Source organism: Aphelocoma coerulescens, chromosome 12 (assembly GCF_041296385.1).
Source record: "Aphelocoma coerulescens isolate FSJ_1873_10779 chromosome 12, UR_Acoe_1.0, whole genome shotgun sequence".
In the NCBI taxonomy this organism is placed as follows: domain Eukaryota; kingdom Metazoa; phylum Chordata; class Aves; order Passeriformes; family Corvidae; genus Aphelocoma; species Aphelocoma coerulescens.
Window position 1 is genome coordinate 14,258,598 of NC_091026.1, and position 21,477 is coordinate 14,280,074.

A 21,477-nucleotide genomic window follows, 5' to 3' on the forward strand; every position below is an offset into this window, starting at 1 on the left:
TAACTCACTGATGGCTCCTGAGCTTGATATGTAGATGTACTAAGAATATTTTACTGACCATCACTATGGAGGGCAGTTTGTGCCAAGGTCTCTGGATGGGAAGGGATGGTGGGGAGAGGAAATTGCACATCTCCTCCCACCCACATCTGACAACCACAGGGTGGGAACGCCTCGCCAACCCCTTGCTGGGTGGCAAAGTTGGGAGTATCAGAGGACTCTTCCTAAGAGGGCCAAAGCCAAGGCGAAAATGCATCTGAGTTGCACCCCATTGCACACCTCAGCACTGCAGCCCTCAAGCATCCTTAAATGTAGAGTCCAGCCCCTGTATCCCTAACAGGTACCCATCCAAAAATAGCTCTAGACATCCAGACATCCAGACTCCAGAGCACTGAACGGGCCTGATTAGTGCAAGTGTTTTCTTTCCGAAGGAAAAGTCATTAATAGAGAAGGAGGAGGAGGAGAAGGCAAGAGATGCAGCAGCATCTTCACGAGTTGCTAGTGCAGTGCATACAGAACAGCTTGGAGGAGGCTCCCGCTGTGCAGTTGTCAGCACAGTGCCCCAGGGTGGCTCTCACTTCTCTGGGGGGCCTGTGAGAGACCCCTCCAGCACCTTACCCTGCTCCTGGCATCCCCCCCCCCACCACCCACTCTTGGAAACAAGCTCCCACAAGGCATTGGAGCAGGCTAAGCAACAAACTCTTGATATAATTCTGATCTGGCCCAATCTGCACAAATATTCAGCTCTTTCGCACATTTCATTTGTTCAGATCCAAATGCAAGGCTCTTGCATGATGGCTGCAGAACCACCTGGAGCTGAAGGAGAGGAAGAGTTCACTCTGTTCCTGGGGGCACAGAACACCCATGAGCCCCAACCCATGCTTTTCTTTGTTGTCTCTTTATTGAAAGAAAATTTAAAAGATTAAGGTCTGGCTAAGGAAAGGGATTAATTGCCTCTGTAAATGTAAATAGAAATGGGCTTGTGACAGCCATGCCCTATGAGGCACTAGAGTTTACATGCTACTCTGGGTCCAGGTCTCAGAGACTACACGTGAGGTCCCTTTCAGGGGTGGCTCAGCTCCCACTCAGAGACAGGAAGATGTGTGAGTCTGGACGGGTTTTATGGCACCTGCTAGTGATCAGCTGCAGCGTGTGGCAGGTTTTGTTTCACTTTGGCTTTTATTTTTCCCTGTCTTTTTTCTCTCTAATCCCTTGCTACCGCCAGTTTAGTATCAGAAATGCTCCTGAACTTGCTGCTCATGTGTGTCAGATGGGTAAGATTTAAACATCTTCATCACTGAAATCAGAGCCAGGACCAGCTTCTTACTGCCTGACAAAGTGCTTTCCTGGACAAACTTCTTCTAAAGGTTTTTATGCTTCTGCATGATACTGGCACACAAAATACTTGCAGAAGCTCAAATTACTTGGAAAATTCTGGGTTTGTGCTTGCAAAGAGCTTCAGCCTGCAATAACTGGTATAATGATAAATCTGCTACTTTGGGTATAGATATTGTACACAATTCATTGTGTGTGACTCTTTACAGGCTGGAAGATTTTCAAACTACATATTTCTCCCTCAGCACCATTTCTGCTACATGGGTTACTAAGACATCAGCAACACCAAGAATTACACTTGAAATACTTATATACTATACTTGCAATACACTTACAATGGGAGAAGAATATTATTGACTTTTCATATTTTTAAAAGTGTTGCCACTGATTCAATGATTTCCTTGTAATAATTAAAAATATATGACCCTTGCCAAAGGCTTTAGCATCCAAGTGTTATGTATGCATTCATTTGTGAGCCAATCATTGAAATGATACAAAAAGCTGCTGTTCTCAAGACAACTATAAAGCATAATGGACTTAGCTCGAAGACAAGGCAGAGCAGCCTTTTATTATACTCATGAAATTAATTTGCAGGTATCTGAAAGGGATTTCAGTGATGATATTTTTTCTCTCAAAGTAAGATATTTCATCTTAAAGGAAAGAAAAAAATCATAAAAATGTTTTTTTTTAATTCAGAAAGAAACACTAATTCACCTCAAAAATTCAACATACTGAAGAGAGAACTGCTCTCCTGATTTATTATGATTATTGAGCCTAGTGAAGAATTTGTGCCTATCTGAATTGTGTCTCATGCCCCAGGCAGCGAGTTGCTCCGCAGTTGGTGAGAGACTTGTAGAAAGATAACATCAGAATGCAGATCTTCTGACTTCTGAAGCTCTTGCAATAACTTTGTACTGCTTTAGACACTGCCTTTGAAAAGGCAAGAGGAAATCTTGAAAGCTGCATAACGATTCTTTAAACACAGCCGACTGCCACTTCAAGGAATGAAACAAATAAAGCAGCACTTCAGCACACATGGATATAGGTTATAGTCATGCCTGAGTGAAAGTATAGGATTTATAAATTACTTCAGCCTGCACTCCTCCAAAGATGGATGTTTTCATATATTTTACATTTTTATTTACTCAAAGAATGCAATTTTATTTTCTCTTTAAGCTTTGTGGTTTATCACAAATGCTAGAGTGAATGCCCAGCAGGGGTTAGGCTGACAAATCACACAGGACCTCTCCTTGCCTTGGACCTGATTAATTGACAGGCAGCTCAGCTCCTCAGCTGAGTTACAGATATGTGCACAGAGCTTCCCAGGCTGAGATCCAGAAACAGAGAAGGCAAGTGACGTAAAGTAAGCATGGGACTGTGACAAGGGCCAGTACAAATGCCTTGGAAAATGCCACTGCTGCTTAACTGCTGTATTGGTCACTGCTGTGTTGGTCTAGTCTAAAACCAATCTCTCCTGCACCCACTTTCTCAGTGGAAGATGTCTTCCACACCTGCTGGGGTGAGTGTATGAGCAAGATGCTCCGTGGCTGGTGCCAGCTTGGGCTGACTCAGCCCAAGTGCTCAGTCCCTCTCCTGTGGGTGCACTCGGGTCCCCAGCCTGACACAGGCACCCGAGAGATGTTTGCCTCTCTACAGGCACTGCAGCTGCCCCTCGCTGCTCCATGGGCAGCACTGACCTCTGCACTGACCTGGTTCCAGCTTCACACCCACCTGGCACTCACCACTGGGTGTGTTTTCAAGTGAGGTCAAGCTTCCCCAGCAGCCCATCCAGGGAGGACAGTGTGTGCCAGCCATGCAGCATGGCGAGATGTGGTGCCTTGGGAGCCTCCTTCCCTGCACAGGGGATGGAGGGGCTGCTGGAAAAGCAGAAACCTGACATTTTTAGATAGCCCAAGAGTGATTTGCCTTGGTGACAGAGCAATAGGACTACAGTGGGTCCCTCTGCTCTCCAGCTACTTTCCATGAGACATCCCACTGCTCTGCCACCCACACCTGGGCACTAAGCACTGAGGTGAGACCTGTCCCCATACCCATGTCTCCTTCACTGCTCATCTCTGTGCATCAACTCAGCACTACCATGAGAAACCTCTCCTTACAGAGACCAAACCCAAACTCCAGTAAGAGAATTACTCAGTCTGAAAACTGAAAAAAACACCCAGTCTTACACCAAACATAATCAATTGTCAAACTGACTATTGCCTTGGCTGGCACCACCTCTGAAGCTGCCTGTACCCAACTCCAGCAGTGCAAGGTGGCACTTGTCTTCATGGGATCCCCATGCATAAGGAATGGAGAAGTTATTCTTTTCTAAAATAATTATGTATTCCTGACTTACATAAAAAAAACAGATAAACATTTATTAAAAGGTTAAAATGATGAATCTGAGTTAGTAGCTTTGATTAATAATTAAAGTAAGTAATTAATTTTTAATTCTTTTAGCACAGTTTCCTGTTTAATGTTCTATTTCAATATTTCAATGCAAGGCAAGAGACTACACACCTCTCAGGAGAAAGGACAATCAAAGGGTAACATTTGTGTGTTTAAGAAGAAGTTGTTTTCAGCATCTTATTTTTATTCTTGCTTCTGGCAAAATAAAAAGTCAGGCCAAACCCCAGTCACTTTTGACTCCACTGAATCTGGGGAACCAGTTTCAAGTGAGTTCTGCTGACGTTGCCTGAAAATTTTTTATTTAAAACAAAGGGAGATTTGTGGGCACAAAGCAATGGAGCCACAATTCCCTGTGCCCTTTCATTTGCTCCAGGCATTGGGAAGAAGCAGGTTATTTTTAAACAAGCTGGGCCATAGGAATGTCCTTCTAAACTGAATTTTTAAACTGCAGGCAGGTGACAGGTTGTTGCAGCAAGCATGATGCTCCATGCAGTTATTGTACTTAATGCACAACGGCCTGTGCTCCCTCTAATTGTTACAGTTAATGGTAATAATAGGGACTGTTCTATTTGCTTTCGTTTATTTGCACCTTTCATAGATATAAGGAAAAGATATTCTCCATTTTCTAAATATTGATTGTTATTTACAATTAATTTTACTATGATGCAATAGATTATGGGCCAAATTTGAGCTGAGGAGGTCTGGGGAAGCCAGAACCTGGAACAGCATCTTGTACTGCTCTTCTAAAGCAATTTCCTGTGCAAACAGAGCTGAAATCAACCTCATCCTTTTTTCCCCCCCATGAAACAGAACAATCTACTCACAAAAATAAATGAACAGTTCAGGTTTCAAGGACTTTGGAACTAGGACTCTGGCATACAACAGAAACAAGAAGAGGGGCTGTAGAGCTCCACCATCCCTTCTGCAGAGATGTGCACTTGAGCTGAGCCTTTGCCTTGTTACATGTCACCACAGGTTATAAACAAGAGACAAACACGACTTCTGTCCCACCAGATTGTTTGTTACACATTAACAAATAAATAGAAATAAAGAAATAAAGAAAAACCCAGTCCTCCCATCAGGGCAGAAAACAGAAGGCATGAAAACCAAAAATGAACATTAGTTTACTTATAAATGTGTTAGGTGTGGAAAATTAATGGCCAAATCACCAACATTTTTTCACCCAAAATGAGCTGCAGTTCTTTTGAAAAACAAGAAACTTTCTCTTTACAAAGACTAGATTCTTCTCTACAACTGTCTCCTAAGAAGGCAATACATGTCTACAGGGTATTTCTAATCTACGCTCTATTCTATGGAAGGAGGAAAAGGAGATTACGTAGACAGCACAAATTAACTCCTTAAGTATCAATGCATCTCCATTTTCAGCCTGAAGGAGTACATATCTTAAGGAGCTATGAAAAGAAAACAAAATAAATATAACTCAACAGTCCTAACAATTTATAATGCATATACAATTGTTCACCTGCATCCTTTTGATTCTCTATATGAAAGAGAGAAAGCAACAAGGAGAGAAAAGAGAGAAACAAGAACAGATATGCAGGATTAATGAGCAAGTGGACTGCACAGCCCCCCAGTTATGCGTGATATATGACATTTGAAAAGAAGAAAAGTTGCCCCATCTCGCCCCCCACCCCCCGAGTGTGAGGTTACCAAAGGAAGCTCCTTTCACGGAGGTGAGAGAAAATGCTGCACAAATAGAAAACCAGAGAGGGAGAGCTCTGAGGACATAGAGGGGGTCTCCAAGTGACAGTGGGGTCGGGGTGTCCCCTCCAGAACTCGGTGCAAAGGAGTAAGTAAAAAAATTGAGGAGGAGAGCAAGTAAAGTGCATCCTTTCGCTGAGAGCTAACAGACAGGAGACATTAAGATCTGACGTACAGAGAAAGGACAGCTTTATACGATCTTATACACAGGATTGGGTAAAGATCTTATATGCAGGCAAAGGGATGGCTTTTTCCAAGTGTCCTTTATCTGACCTCTAGCTCGCTTCTCCATGATGTAGCTGCTACCTTTTGATTGTGTACCAGTGACAAGATTGGGGTTACACAGAAGCAAAGTAAAAATGCATTCAGGTCACAGACATAAAGAAGAACTGAAAAAACTTACAGACGGTCTGAGTTTGTCACAAACAGATGGGTTAATTGTCTAACCTGGTTTAGGCTGATAGAAAGTGACTGGACTTCTCACACTGGGTTTCACAGACAAGAAGCAACAGACAAGCCAATGCTAAAAGACTTGAAGCAAGGAGAGTGAGTTGGTTTGGATCTGGACTTTCTTGAGGTAATGAGAACAGAGAGAGTGAGGACAGCATGGAGAGGAGGGTGGTAGGTACTCACGAATGGTTAAATCCATCACTTGAGAGGCCAAGCAGAAGACAGGATGCTCATACATTTCTCTCTTTTTCCCTATAAAAGAGGATTTGGGCATGCAAGAGGCTTAGGTCAGAGGTAAAGAGGTTATAAGCTATAGGTCAGAGGAAAACTTCATATCAGGTTAAAAGGAAAGCCAAAGAGTATTTTGGGATACACACAGGATAAAAAGAAGGAAGGGGAAAAAAAAAAAAAAAAAAAGAAGAGGGTTAAAATTTGAGATCTACTGGATTAACCATTCAGCATGCCCATGAGTCACAAGAGAGGCTGTGACCATGACTTTAGAGGTTTGCTCTAAACTGTTTGCAAGAATATAATGATCAAAACATCATGAATAGAGGGAAATAGAATTTCATTGGTTTAAGGCTCCAAGATACTAAGGATTTCAGCCTTCAGTATCTATTTCACAGGTATTTCTTCATAAGCATAGCCTGAAGCACTGCTGCCACTGATTTGGTTCTGCATTTCTGACAAATGTGCCTTAAACATGTGGCAATACAAATGTCATTCAAAATCAAGATTTCAAAGCCATGTCTGGCACACAGGAACACGTCTCACCAAGGTAAACTTGTCATTTGCTCTTCTAAGGAAGTATTTGACTATACAGTGGACTATGCTCATGAGAGAAAACCTGATGCATGCAGCTGGTAGATGTTGGGTTGTTCAAATTAACAATCCCAGCATGCTTGGAAATTGGTGTTACAACCACTTTTGTAGAAATAGCATCAAAAAGTGGCTGTGGCCAATCACAGATAAAGGAAGAGAAAAGCAGAAGAGAGCAGATAGTGTGGAATGAACTATTTCTCTGAAAAGGCAGCTGGAAAAAAAACCACGTTTGTTGCTTCAAAGTATTCCCAGACCTAAAAGTCACAGTGCAAAAAGAGAGGGCAGATAATTAACACAACCAAGAAGAATTGAGGCACAAAAGGAAAAGTACACACTAACTGTTCTACTTTGGAAATGAATGCATTTTTACTTACAGATCATAAAGTTTGTTTTTGCATAGATTTATCTGAAAGAAGAGAGCAAATCTTACCAACGAGTTAGTGATACTTATACAGAGAACCTAAGGGAGCCAGGGTAGAAGCATCCATCAACAGAAAAGCTGTTTTTGATTCTCAGTCCTTCTCCATCCTTGTCAAGTATATTTAAACATTGCATTTTACAGAATACACCAATTAAAGTATCCTCTGAAGTTGAGTACTTTGATAAATTGTCTGATAATACAGTGCTTATGAAACCTTTGTTCCTTCTCTATTTTTGTCACTCATTACCAAGTCAAGAGTTGATAGACATCCTTTTAGTGCCCAATTCTTAAGTGTTTCTCACTGGATGCATAACAATGAATTCATTACCACTGGTACACAATTTGCATCATTAGACAGAAAAAAAAAGGAAAAAGAGAGGACATGTCATGTACAGAACCTGGACAATTTGCCGTATAATAACAACCCAATTTTTCATGTAAACAAGAACTAAGAACAAATCAGAGGGAGTTTTAGTTTGTTTGTTTTTTCTCCTCTCAATATTGTCCTATAGGGATACAACAAAAATCTTGGCTGTGGGAAAGCTTCACATCACACACAACAGAAACCCAGAGTCTAGAGCAGAACATACCATTCATCTGGAACACACAGGTTTAAGTAATTGGGAACTTGGAAAAAGTTGAGTGGGAGTTTCAAGTTGGGAATAGCAGCCAACAAGGTACCAACATAAACTGATAACATATAAAGAACGACTGAATCATAGAGCTTCAGTAACACATATCCTCCAGCAAACTTTAAAATGTCTTTTTGATGGCTACATGTGTCTCTGGTCACTGATTATTATTCTGCCATAACTCAAAAGGTCAATGATATCAGCTTTGCCAGATTTAGAGTGACAAGAAAGAAATCCGATGCAAGTATGGGATCACTGATCAATGACTGCAATGCAAACTGCAAAGACAATGAAACACTCCCAGAAAAAAAGACATTTTAAATTGGCTACAAATGATTAAACATAGATTAAACAGTTTTTCAGCTTTTTATTTTTCATTTGTCTCCTGAATGTCACAAGCAATTAGCTGCAGTATACCTTCAGCTGCAAACATGACATCCCAAGTATTTTGCAATTTGTTTTTTAAAACCACGACGAGTCTGAATACTACACCACTGGCCAAATGCACTAACGATCAAAGGAAAAAAAGCTACAGTTCTTTTTAACTGTTTCCTCTCTCTTTTACAGAAAAAGAAACGTTTTGCATAGCTTCCATTCTTAATTGCTTCTAAAGCCAACACCACAAAAATGATTCTGAATCACAAGTTTTATTTACAAGAGAATAAATAGCAAATGAGCTTCTTTTAAAGAGCTCCCAGCCACAGTTGCCACCTAGAAACATAAGAAAAATTGTAATTTCACAAAGAAAGAGCCTTACCTTCAATTTTGGCATACTCTGATAGTCGAGTATAATTGACTAGAGCTGCTTGCTCCAAGCATTTACGGATGACTGTTTTTACCTCCTCTTGAGGGACCGGAGTAACTATGTCTTTCATCAGAACCTTGACACAAGAAAATCTGATTTGTTGTGGCATCAGGCACACAGAACTGCTTTTCTCCAAGCCTAGCACAAACATCCATTCCTATGCTAGTGCTGTGTGGCTCTCAGGGCATGTATACAATCCACTACAAGGTCACCTTGGTCAGCCTGAGATGTGGGACTGTGCTGTATTATTCCCCTTCTGTATCTACCGCCCTATGGCATGTCCTGAAATCTGTTATGATTTTTTAGGGTATGACATTAAGATCTATCACAATTTGCCCAGTCCCAGGCAATGTTTTGCCCTTCCCAGGCTCTACTGACTGATCTGCGTTTGGGTCTGGGCTTGGCCATACTGCAGGTTAGCAGAGGAAGGATGTTGGAGCAGCAGGAATGCAGGAATGGGGATGGGGAGGGTCATGGTGAGAAGGTTTTATACATCCAGAGGGAACAAGTCTGCCTCAAGATGGGAATTTTACCAGGCAGCAGCCAGGCATTGCTGACAAGGGTCTGTGGTATGGCTCTTTGCAAGGCAGATCCTTCACTCTTATCTATTAACACAGACACAGGCTGTGCTGCCTTTAGTGGTCAGGCTACACACCTGCCTCTCAGCTGAGGCAGGAGACACCAATCCCACCCAAGCCCCACACTTCAGTGTAAGCTATCAGTAATTACATGTCCTATGCAAAGCCAACAGCTTCTCAGGCTTTTCTAGATGGAAGGATACATGAATACAGGTCATTTTAATGACCCTCTACTATTTCTATGCTTACCCTTTCCAGCAGTGATAGAGTGGCTTTCAGTGCACCCTCTGGACGGCCAAATGGAAAGCAGTACCTAGAAAAAGCACATCATCTTAGCATTAGACCAAGTGCACATGAACAAGCCTTTCCTGAGCAATAAGGATGCTTTCCTAAATATATCCAAGCAATTCTCTAGTCTCTCTGCCTGGAATAAGCAGTCTTTCTATAGGGTAACTTTCTGAAAGGGTTTGTTGCTGTAGGCACTAAGGCAGCAAAAGAAAATATGGGTTAGTAATAAGCTGATAGTTTTAGCAGTTTCTTAAATCTGGGTGTCACCTGGAGAGTTTTTAGGTCTCCTTGGAGAAAGATAATACCATCTTCTTCTAAAAATGGGGGGGGGAAAGCTCCTCTGGATAGGACATTTACTTCCAGCTGGAGACCTGGCGATGCACCAGGGTATAGGTAATGCACATCACCCATCTGTGTGTGAATGTGCACAACCTGCCTGACCTTACCAGTGTGCTGGGGGCCACTCATCCCTTTTTGGGAGGGTATCAAACCTTTTCCATACTTTGACATCCCTGCAGAAAGCCCTGCCTGTCAATACTAGGGAGAAGATAAAAGAGTAATAACTGAGCAGAGAGGAACAGAGAAGTAAGAGGGTAAGGGATCTTCTGTTGTTATAGTTTAGAATAAAATCCACAGCTTTACCATGCCTATGGGAGCAAGATGGTTTGAAATATCCTTTAAAGGATATATATTTAAAATCACATACCAGCTATGAACACGCTTCACTGCCCTGTGTAGGTCTGTGTCACTTATGCAAAATTCCTGTATGCATTCAAAACCTGCCTTTTGGCTCTGCTGCTTCTAGGAGGGAGCTGTGAGGAATCATTCCTCTCGCATTCACCCTGGGCTCTGTGCCTTTACCTGAAATGTGTGATCTGATTCTCCAGCAGCACACGAAGCCGCTCCTTGATCTCTTCGAAACGCTCTTTCTCATCCACGGTCACAGTTCCTATCCCGTCAGGCCTGCAGGAGAAATGCCACAATGACTGGGACTCCACCTCAGCATGCAGCACACTGCCCTTTCCAAAAGGAACCTCACCAGCTGTGAGACCCGGGACAAAGGATGTGCCATGCCGAGACATGCAGCAGCACTGCTGCCAAGGTATCAACAATAAACAAATAAACTGGTATCCTCTCTCACAGTGGTAATCTGTGTATGGACACCTCCCCACCCCCTTACTTTCATTATTAAAGAAGCTGGGAAAAGCAGATTTCCTTCTAAATACAGGTATATGCAGGGAGTGCAATGCCTCACATCAGGATTGAGCCCTTTGCTGGCAAAATACGGACTGAATTTCTCCAGAAAAATTCAGCTGCTAATTTAACACAATTCACAGTATAAAAGAATATCAATGACAGACATACATGTAAACAGAATATAAAATTCTGCACTCCTTTCTAACCGCTGAATCACCCCATTATAGACATTTCTTGAAGTGAACCATCTTCAATATATTCTGCCGAAATGTGCCTAAAGAGTGGCATGCATTTTGCATTGAAAATGCAATGCCTCTTTGGGCATTTAATTTTAATTTATAAAAATGAACACATTATACAATTTATCACAAATTTTCTCAGACTACTTGATGCTCCTGTATTTAAGGAGTGCACAGGAGTGTGTTGTGAGACACCCAGATCCTGCTGCCTTGGGATATTTCTCATCTTTCACAGAGCACAGTGTGCAGACAATCCATGCCGAGGCTCTTTGTGGGGCTGGATAATGCCGTGGTCCCTGTGCTCTTCCATCCCATACCTCTGCTGATGCCAACCCTCCCAAGAGCTGAGAGCAGAAATCCCCTCCTTCTCCCCCACACCCACATGGCACAATCCACTACACAGCAGCATCCCAGGCAAGAGGAAGAGAGCAAGTCTAATCCATCCATCCACCAAAGGGATTGGTCAGGCACACAATCATTGGCACTCTTTCCATTGCTGGAGAGCAAAGTCTAAGGATTTGTGTACTCCTGGGCAACTCTGCTGGCACAGGCACTCTTTAGGTAATGTAAGACGTCTTAAAATTGAACAAATGTTCTTACTTAAAGGCCTCCTCCAGTGCTCATCTTAAGCTGCATAAATCCGCAGTACTAGACTGATTTGATTTTACAAAAGACTTGGCAAGGGATTACAAAGCTTCTAATGAACCTCCTGACAGGGGTTAATTGGTTGGCTTTATTTTCCTCTTAAAGAATCAAAGGCCCTAAACTTTAAAAAAAAATCTATAAAAAAATTAAAATCCATAAAATCTGTGCAATAACTTCTCCTCAACCCTACATTTAGTAAGCTCTTAATATCATAAATATGAACTCTGATATTCCAACACAGGTGAATAAACCATTGAAACATTTGGGAAGAAGAACTTGCAAACCATACATGATATTTACTGCAAAATTTTAAAGCTAAATATACATTAAATAAAACTTGAAACATAGACACAGAAAAAGACTTGAATACCAGGGCATGTATTTAAAGTTAAACAGCATTTAATCAGAATCTTTGTTTGATTATTTGCCAAATTCAGTTGTGTATTAAGGAAAAAAATAGGAAAAAAAGATTTAGGCTGAAACTTGGATAAAATGTCTCAGCTGGGGAACACATTTCATAAACAATTTTGGAAGTATGGATCTGGTCTCATTAGTAACTAATTAGTACTAGTTATTTTGAAGAAATGAGCAAGCCACAAAAAATTCAAATTAGATTTTGAGCAAAAATTAATGTCTTAACATGCTTAATATAATTTATTCCAAAGTTCCATAAAATATTTAATATTCAGATAGAGATGTCCATGCTTTTTGTGATGCTGTGCACCTCACAGTGCCTCGTTTGCTCCCAGGCAGAGAAAGATAATTCAAGGCAGACCACAATAAATGCCATACATTAGGGTGCAGGGTTGAAGCCCTCGTTTGACTTTTGGCATTCAGTCCTCCCCCTGTACCCACAACAGCTCAGAGTGTCACTGGGTTAATTGTGTCAGCACTGACAAAACAAGGGAGGAAAGGCTGCCTGCCCTAGTAGTGATTTGCTGAGGGATTGGAAATGGTCTGAAAATTGTGTTACCCTTTTCTGGGTCAATAACCTCAACTGGTGAGATTTAATGGCAGGATCTGACAGCTTGGGCTGGGTTGCAGCCCTCTCACATGAATCTCAGCTTCTTGCTGTACTCAAAGCCCTCACCACGTAACAACCTCTGGTGGGCACCCAGCACAGGCTGACTTGACAGCATCAGTTGTGTCCTGGCAGGGCAGTGGCAGCTCTGGAAGCACCACTGACCCACACAAAGACAAATGGTGAGCTCTGGAGGGAAAACCTCTGGCCAGTGTGGTTTTTGACCAAATCACAACACCTGAAGGGATGCCAACTAAACCCCTGAGTCACACACACACAATGAAAGCTTAATCCTTTGGTCTTTCCCTTTCTTAGCATCTGTGTGAGCCAGGAGGACACAAATCCAGTGGCTCCAGCCACCAGTCCCTCCACGCTGGGTGTAAGCACAAGCCACTCTCATGTCTCATGCAAACTTGAGACAATCTACAGGTCAGCTGTAGCCATTTTTGGAGCAGTGTGGATGTCTGGAAGGGCCTGCCAAGCGAGAGCCATCACCACAGCAAGGACTCCCTTTCTCACCCAGCTGTGGACTATATTGCATCTGACATGATGAGCATCTCTCGAATCTACCTTTCAAATTTTCGGCAAACCATTTTCTCACTGTCCTTCACAAAGTTGACATTTTCGTCAGCACGATAGGAAAGATGTCATGTCGGCTGCTTTTCAAGTTGTTGTCACAGTGGTTAGCACCAGTTCTGTCATCTTTGCTTTCCTCACAATCCCCCATCTTGAGCCATGTCACAAATAATAATACTTCCAATGTTTCTGTCAAATTTCAAATACTATAACCCAGTTGCACATCTTTGGATTTACTAGTTATGTTAATCTATGTTGCTCATCTTCCCAGAAGCTGAAGCATTAGAAACTCATTAATTAGTGACAAATGCAGGATATAGATAGAACTGGAAAAACACTACCCAAAGCCTTCCACTTAAATTATTAGCTCGATAATTTTGAAACCTAATTAAATATTCAAGTCAAATATACTTCGAAAATATAATCCTTCTGAGGGAACATATTTCTTTTCCTTTTTGCAAGAACACAAAGGCTATACAGCTTAGCATCACTGTAATTTAAGATTCACTTCTGTGCTCTAGAAAATTTCAGTACATGGCTGATGGGGCTGAAAAAAATCCCCAGGAGAAGCTCAAGCTGCACAGCTCATTCTGATGCTTACTGGTAATTTTGTTTTCAGCAAAGGTCTCCAGCTCAACTTTGATATTAGCTATTTGATCTCATGGACAGAAGCACCAACTCCTCCAGCAAGCAGCATCTCTTGCAGCTGCAGGAACTGATGTTCTCACACACAATCCACAACCATATCACTATTGCACTGAAGCAGTGATGAGAAGTAAGAGGAGAGCAAAAGGGTGAAAAATAAGTTTTGGATGTACATAGTATATACAAATGCATGAGGGACAAAATGGGTTCGGGTCTAAGAATTCAGTTGAACAAACAACATTAATGTCTCCATCTGTGTGGAGACACAATTCCATCCAGTTCTCTAGCTCTTGCTCATGGGTACTTGAGGTGTATGGCAGAAGTTGTGGGCAGAGAGGGAAGTAAAAGGGCAAAAAAGGCAAGAAAAATAACTAACGAGATTTTTAATTATAAGTAAACATGTTTCAGATCACTCCTTCTGCTGCAGATTCACTGTGTTGGCTCTAAACTAGTAAATTCCCACTGTAAATATTTCATACGAAAAGTTTTAAATGCCACTTTCCTAATCCCCCCATGTTTTTAAGTTTTAAGCCCAAAAACAACATCATCAACAAAGCAGGTGGTGAAATTAAAAAAAAAGGGTTGCAATTTAAACAGCAAAAATGATATTCCTTGTATAGCTTAGATGGCTTGTGCAAATCCTGGGGTTAATTATAAATTATAATTAGGACCTGTGATCCTAAGGCCACTGCTTTATTCTACAAGTCCCGCCCCCCCCCATGCCCTTTTCTAATTATACCCAGTGCCCCAGGGCTAGTTATGCTGCTAAAACAAATATATCAAAATGATTTTTTTAACAAAGATTAATATATGAAGCAATAGCATGCATTTGTATGCAATTATAAATACACAGTAAAGCTCGAGCGCGTTAATCTCTTTGACATAAGCCTCCATGAAATACCATGTCGGCTTCTAAATGAAAAGACATACCATCTTTTACACCTTTTATGTTTAACTTGTCTACACTTTTTTTTTTCCTGGGGAAAATATTGCTTACACATAGCAAGCAGATCTTTGCATGCACTGTGAGCCCTGGCATGCAGAGCCGAGGGAAAAAAACAATGTCAAAAACTGATGCAAATAATTTGATTTTTTAAGTAACAACTCAAATATAAAACACGTGCTGCCTTCAGCTCCCTTGCTGGTTGCCAGGTGCAGCACATATGAGCTATACAGTAAACATCGATGATTAGTGCCTTGGACGGCATGTGTCAGGAGAGGCTTTCACAGGATCCCAGGCAGGAAGAATTGCCGGCGTGCAGTCCCACCGGTTGCACGGGGACAGGCTCTGGGGATGTGGGCAGGATCACAGCCGCCTCTCACATCTCCCCCAGCAGACCAGACCTGAAAGAGTCCACCTGCCTAGAACCCTAGGAAAAAAAGCCTATTCAGCAAACACCAATTTTCCCCCAACTCCACTTTCTTCTGGGGACTCACACCATGTGGGAAATGTTGGTGAGAAGCCCTTTGTTCACCCCAGCGCTCCTGGGCACTGCCCCAGCCACCCATGAGGTACTGCCAAGCATGGGAACCATTTAATCTCCCAATTCTTGCCTTCCTTTCACTTGGGCTCTCCTCCACACTGCAGTACCAAGCCAAGTCACGGCTCATTGAGTCTCATGTGCGATCCGCACCCCTGATGCACTGTGCCGGCACCGGATGGTTTCTGAGCCCTGCCATCCTACACCCATTGTGATGAATCACGTCAGCCTCTCACACTGAGCTGGTGACCTGCTGGTGGCTGGCAAGCCAGCCCTTCAGCACAGGCAGCGCATCCCATCCGACAGACAGTGGGAGCACCTGCTGTGTCACCACAGGCTGATTGTGGAGCTGGATGGGACACGGAGCCGGCACCTCACCACAGGGTTACACCCTGTCAGATTGAACCTGCCTTACTGCAGCCAGGGCAGGGCATCTGAATGAGATGTGGAAACTCAACACAAAGCTCTAAGGAAGCACACAAAGATATCATGATAAAGTATTTATGTATTTACTACTTAAGGGACCAAAATAATCCTGTATTTCTTTTGTTTCAACTAGCTGTGTGGAAATCTTTATATGAAACAGACCAGATATGTAATGACAGTATAATGGAAAAAATTGCAGGTATATCATGTAGACTTTTCAATTCCTGAAGGTTTATGACAATAGCATTATTTCTGCTGGATTACAGTAGTAAAAACAGTAATGAAGGCTAATGGTAACATTAGCTAAGGAAACAGCTTCTTCTTGAAAACAAGTTTGAGGCCAGTTTACAGAAGAAAGGGAAGTCACTAATATACCCAGTTAATTAACAGAGAGACTTGTAGCTGCTTGGATCCTAGGTAAATCGTCATTGAACAACTTGCATAATATTGTGGTGTTTGGTTGTTATTAGACTGGAGGGAATTCAGTCCAGCATCCTGATTTTGATAAGCTCAGTCTGCTAATATTTAGCATGCAAACAATCAATATTTAAGTCTGATTTTTAAAAGTTTGGGATTAACAAGCACAAAAAGAGTTTTTCACAGTGCTAACTTTAAAGTTTAAATATAATGCTTTATTCTATGCCTAAATCAAAAAAATGCACAAGTGAAACCAAGGCCATTCCTGAAAGCCACTTTTTTGCAAGGGTCAGGAACCACTGCTCAAGATTTAGGCACTAACTTTGGACCTAGAAAAGCACAGCTCAACTTTCTGTTCCACAATGCCTCTCCCATGTGCAGACAGGGAAGCAGTGAGGCTCCTTTAATACATCACTTCTTTGTGTGTCAAACAACACTGGCAATACTGTCACAGCCCTCTGACATGAGGACAGCGAAAACCTGGAGAGAGAAGACAGGGAAAGACCTTGGTGGCCATGTAAATCCTTTCAGAAGTTTATCCCAAATCACAGTGTCTTTTCAAAATCATTCCTGCTCTTGCCTTTTCTAATTGTCTGGAGGACTATTGACAAAGAAAAGCAACATAGTGGTGGTACCAAAAGCAAAGAGACATCAATAAACATACAACATGTATTGTTGGATGTCTGGTTAATTCTGTGCCTTTATTACCTGTCACCTATGTAAATACATCAGAAGTCACATTTTTTCATAATGATAGGTCTTTACAAAAGGCATCCTGTGATACTAAGTGGACCAAACTCCATTACTAACTAATGAGCGACCACAACAATTAAAAAGCATTGAGTTCCTTGGTCTCACTGAAGAGCAAGTACCTGAGGACAGTAAACCATGTGGATATTGCTCTTGCTGGTCCCTGTTTTCCTCACACCCTGAATTTGCATAGTCAGGTGTCTCAGGAGGTGAAACTTGGGGCAAGTAATTTACATTTAACTCCATTTCTACTTGTGAAAAAGATGAAATTAAGAGAAAAATTATGTGGACTGTCACGCAAATAGCGGTGATTTACAGCCTTGGTATGGAGAGATCATGTCAGGGGTCTGAATAAGATACATGAGCCCAAAGGAGGGGGAGACCAAACTGACAAGTAAGGCAACAGGGCTCCAAACTGTCCACAAAAGCCCATTTTGACCATTTCACCTGCTGCGGCCGCAGGGTCAGCTCCAAGCTAGAGGTGCATTTCCACCAGCAGCCTTCCTGCTCCCGTCCTGGCTGCGGTGCGGCCGTGCTGCCAAGGCAGGAGCTGGACAGGCGAGGAGGCATCATCCCCACGCTGACGCCTGTCATCCTGTCAGCCTTGACCTTCAGGGTGTCCTCAGCATCCGCACTGCAGCCTGCCTGCACTTCCCGCTGACTGCAAGCGACTGTTGTCTCACTGCCTGACCTTATGCAAACACGATACAAACAGACAGCCCACCTCAGCTCCATCACTGTCTGCTGCTAATACAGGAGACTGATAGCCACATGAAATTACCTCACTGCTCGACCTTCATTACTGGGTGGCATATTCTGTCTGACAGCCAACCTCATCCTGGGGAAAGCGAAACCATCCGTTCAGGGGTTTTTACTGTCTAAAAGTGAAGGAACTCTTTTCTGTGAAGAAAATCAACACTTTTCCACATTCGATGGAAAAAGAAGCCTTTGTCAAAAATAAAAACGTCTTGTAACACAGTCTTTCCCAGACCACTGTGCATCCCAACAACAATGCAATGCATGGCTGCTCCACAGATGTTCTGTTGAATGCTGTGCCGGGTCCTGGGGCAGGTGTGCCACCTTGACAAATTTTACATGGAAAGTTTCAGCTCAGCCAAGAGCTGTAAGTTCCCTGGGGAGAGCAGGGCCAGTCATAAGGCAACGAGCAATGTATGGGCACAGCAGGTGGGAGGGAGGGACAGAGCTAAAGCAAGCTTTACACACATTGCAACTGCATGGGTAAATACTGTCTTTCAATCGGTCTCTGCCAGCCAGCTCGCACATGCACGATGCATGTGGCCTTAACAGCTTTCTGAAAAGAAATCCTGACTCTTCCGCTCAGATATTCATATTGCTTAGAGTAGGCACGAAAGATACGAAGTCACGTTTTTCTTTGAGACCCGCCGTGGTCCCTTTTTGTGACCTTCTGGTAGCAAAAGCCAGATACTGCACCCCCTGGACTCCATAACAAACTGTTGGGTGTTAACCAGAGCCTGCCCTTGGTGTGAACACGCAATGCTGCAGCCTTGCAGCTCCCACACAGAGCCTCCCGCAATCCCCAGGCAACACGGAGACGGCACAGACCAAGAAGGAACATGAACCTTCAGCTTTTGGATGTGAAGTCAACTGTCAGCTAAAGACAGCTAAGTCATAGCAAGACACCTCATTCCTTTCTTGGAATATTTTGAGTGACTGAAATTGCCTGTCTGTGGCCAAACTGCCCCTCTGGTAGTGCCCAGCAGCTCCCGGCACAGCACAGCAGCCACACACAGCCCTGGACAGCTGTACAGCATGGGACTGGTTTGAAAGCATGACATATTTCTGAGCCCACAGTCTCTAGCCCTGTGGAGAGGGAATGGAAGGTTGTCACCTTGGCCCCTACCATCAGATAGCTCCTGCCACCAGCCCTGATGAAGAGGAGGCTTCAGCCCTGGCTGTGCTGCACTATGTACAGAGGTACACGGGGTAGCTGTGATGAGCATCCCACCTCCTCTCTGTTATGGGCCAGATGGGCTTTGAGCCAGGTCCTCTTCCCACACCAGCTGTCTGCTGAGATGAGTCCTCCCTAGGACAAAAGGCAATGGGGCAGCCACTTTCACTGCCTGGTCCCATCCCCTAAACACCATGTGAGCCATCTTCTAAACACACACCTAAAAACCGAAGTCTCTGATCCCCTAGGGGACTTGGGTGCCCAAACGCTATCCAGCTCCCAGGAGAGCATATGACCCGAATGCCAGAGTCAGGTCTCCCTGAGCCGTGGGGATGCAACTGCCCAGTGTGCTCAGTGACTGAGGCACCCTCGATAACACACTCCTGTGCACTGCACACTTCTGCTTACCTTTTTGGCTCTGGATTCGGCTGGGTTTTGGGCTCTTTCTTTTTTTTGGACTCCTTTTTGGAGTCCTTTTTTGTCTCCGTTTCAGCAGCAGAGGCTTTTCCCCCCTCACCGTCTGCACTTGGCTGTGACCCACCAAGTAATTCTGCCATGAGTTGGCTTGGGGGAGTGATTGAAATGTGGGGGACAAGGCCGGCAGCAAAAGTGAAAGAAACAAGAAGAAAGCATGAAAAACCTCAAAATAAAACAAAAGGAACTTAAGCTGAAAGGAAACAACTGAAATCATATAACAATTGGCAAAGAAAGAATGAATGAGCAACGGAAAGTCAGAACTAAAAAAGAAACTAAGGAAGCAAAACTTGGTTTCCACGACAAGATGTATGAAAGTAACTGCAAAACCAAGTGGCAGCCTTGAAATGTGAAACCTGGGCAATGCATGTCATAATTCAGGTTGGTATTTACCAGAGGGTATATGAAAACACCTAATTATTTTATAACATTCCTTTCTTCAGCAGCATATGTAGGATACAAAATATCTAAAAGTATACAATATAAATTAACAAAAAAAGCAGAAAAAGAAGCTGCAATAGATGCTACAGCTGTCAACAAAATAAACAGAGGGGGGAAAAGCACAGCTCCAGTTCCTCCCATCAAAGGTTTGTCACATTTGAGAGAAAGGAACTGCCTTCTTCTGAAACTTAAATTGCTTTATAACAGAACAAGATATAATTTTCTGTTATGTCTAAGCAATTTCTGAACTGATGTCACGTGGACTTTAAATGAGACATGGGTGCCCAAGGGCTTAAAGCCCTTCTGAGCACTGAAGTTTGATATTGCTGAAAATTTCACTGCTACAACTTGTCAGATCCTCTTGCACAGCAATTAAATCAGCACAGTGTATAATTTACTTCTATTTATTCAACCTGTGACAGTCACAGGGACTGCAACCTTATCTTGTTCAGAACTGCATCTTAGCAGGTGCCTGGGCAAGTAAGTTAAAAACCTTCATTTCTGGATCCTCTATGTGCATTTTTACTGCTTACATTAAACAAGCAATGAAACAAACAAACAAATTGACTATGCCACTAGAAATGCTGCTGCCAAACATCCACTGTGAAAACAAATTGGGGACTGTTGTGCATTATCCAAGGAAACCTATATTTGACAAAATCATCCCTTGTTGGCAGGGTGCTGCTAGCCAAGAAGAATTCCTTACCTGTTGCCATGAACATGTGATGCACAAAAGGCAAAGCTGTAGTGAAGTAAGGTGGGGTCAATCATAGCTCCATTTTCTGCGCGCTCTAGCAAATCTCTGAGGTAGCAGAGATGTCTGTGACAGCCTCTCACTCCATTACGTGCACAATACTCATCTAGCACAAAGACCTGGCCAGGACTAAACCAGCCCTGTTTAGAAATAAAGAGACTTGATTTTAAATATAAGTTATTAAATACAAAGGCTATCAGATTTGGAGGTGTAGTGGTCAACTGTTCTAATAAGAGAAATACAAACCTAAGGCTACATTAAGGAAAAAGGAGAGAGGTCACTCAAACAATACAGTCTGTACATCATCACTCAAACACAGCATATACGCAGTGCAACCATTAACAAAACCATATTATGCTACAATTAAAGGGAAATGTCATTTAAAATGCTGAAAAGTTAGGCCAGTTCATGTCAGCACCTAGCAAAAAAGACCAAAGGAAAAAAAAGACACCTTTAAGAGATGACAAAGGTTTGGCTCTTTAAACAGTGTGAAACAGTAGTCTCATTCTGGGGATGGGATTGTACATTTGGCCAGAAGCAGGAAGATTGATCTGGGGGAAAGAGGACAGATGATTACACTGAAAAATTACTTCTCTTGCATCTGGCAGGTAGGAATGTCCTGCAGATGGAGAAATGCAATTCTGCAGTATCAGAAAGGGACATTTCCCATTGTCCTTACTGCGTGCCCCTGGCGACACACTCTGACATGGCCCAGCCCCTTGGCACCGAAACAAGGGGAGGTCTGCTCAAGAGCAGGGTTCCTTTACACATCCAGGAACCTCAGACCATTTCTTTGTATCAGTCCTGGTGGGACTGGTGACACAAGGCTTGTGGTGCAACGTCTGGACTCCCAAGGAGGATGCCCTTCCCTGCAAGGGGATAGCTCCGGTGAAGGTCCCGGTACAGCCAAAGTGGAGCGTGCCTCTGCCTTTGGGAAAGACGCTAATGAGAACAAGAATAATCTTGTAGATTGCTTTTCAAAATGCTGCAAAATTGTCAATATTTACATGGAAATTTGGGTG

General features: G+C 42.9%; 1 protein-coding gene across 8 annotated transcripts in view; it reads right to left on the minus strand.

Annotated features, from left to right (window-relative positions):
• Nucleotides 1-21,477, minus strand: part of CADPS (calcium dependent secretion activator) — a 210,823-nt gene that overhangs the window by 61,355 nt on the left and 127,991 nt on the right. For 4 of the 8 annotated variants that reach the window (XM_069028361.1, XM_069028360.1, XM_069028362.1 and 1 more), the window contains exons 13-16: nt 20,408-20,595; nt 10,321-10,422; nt 9,421-9,484; nt 8,546-8,669 (exon numbers count right to left, since the gene is read on the minus strand). In XM_069028361.1, the coding sequence (XP_068884462.1) occupies nt 8,546-8,669; nt 9,421-9,484; nt 10,321-10,422; nt 20,408-20,595 (478 nt within the window). Of the gene's footprint in view, nt 1-5,224; nt 5,243-6,096; nt 6,166-8,545; nt 8,670-9,420; nt 9,485-10,320; nt 10,423-19,194; nt 19,351-20,407; nt 20,596-21,477 lie in introns of all 8 variants that reach the window. The other 4 variants (XM_069028367.1, XM_069028365.1, XM_069028364.1 and 1 more) reach the window with 3 other exon arrangements.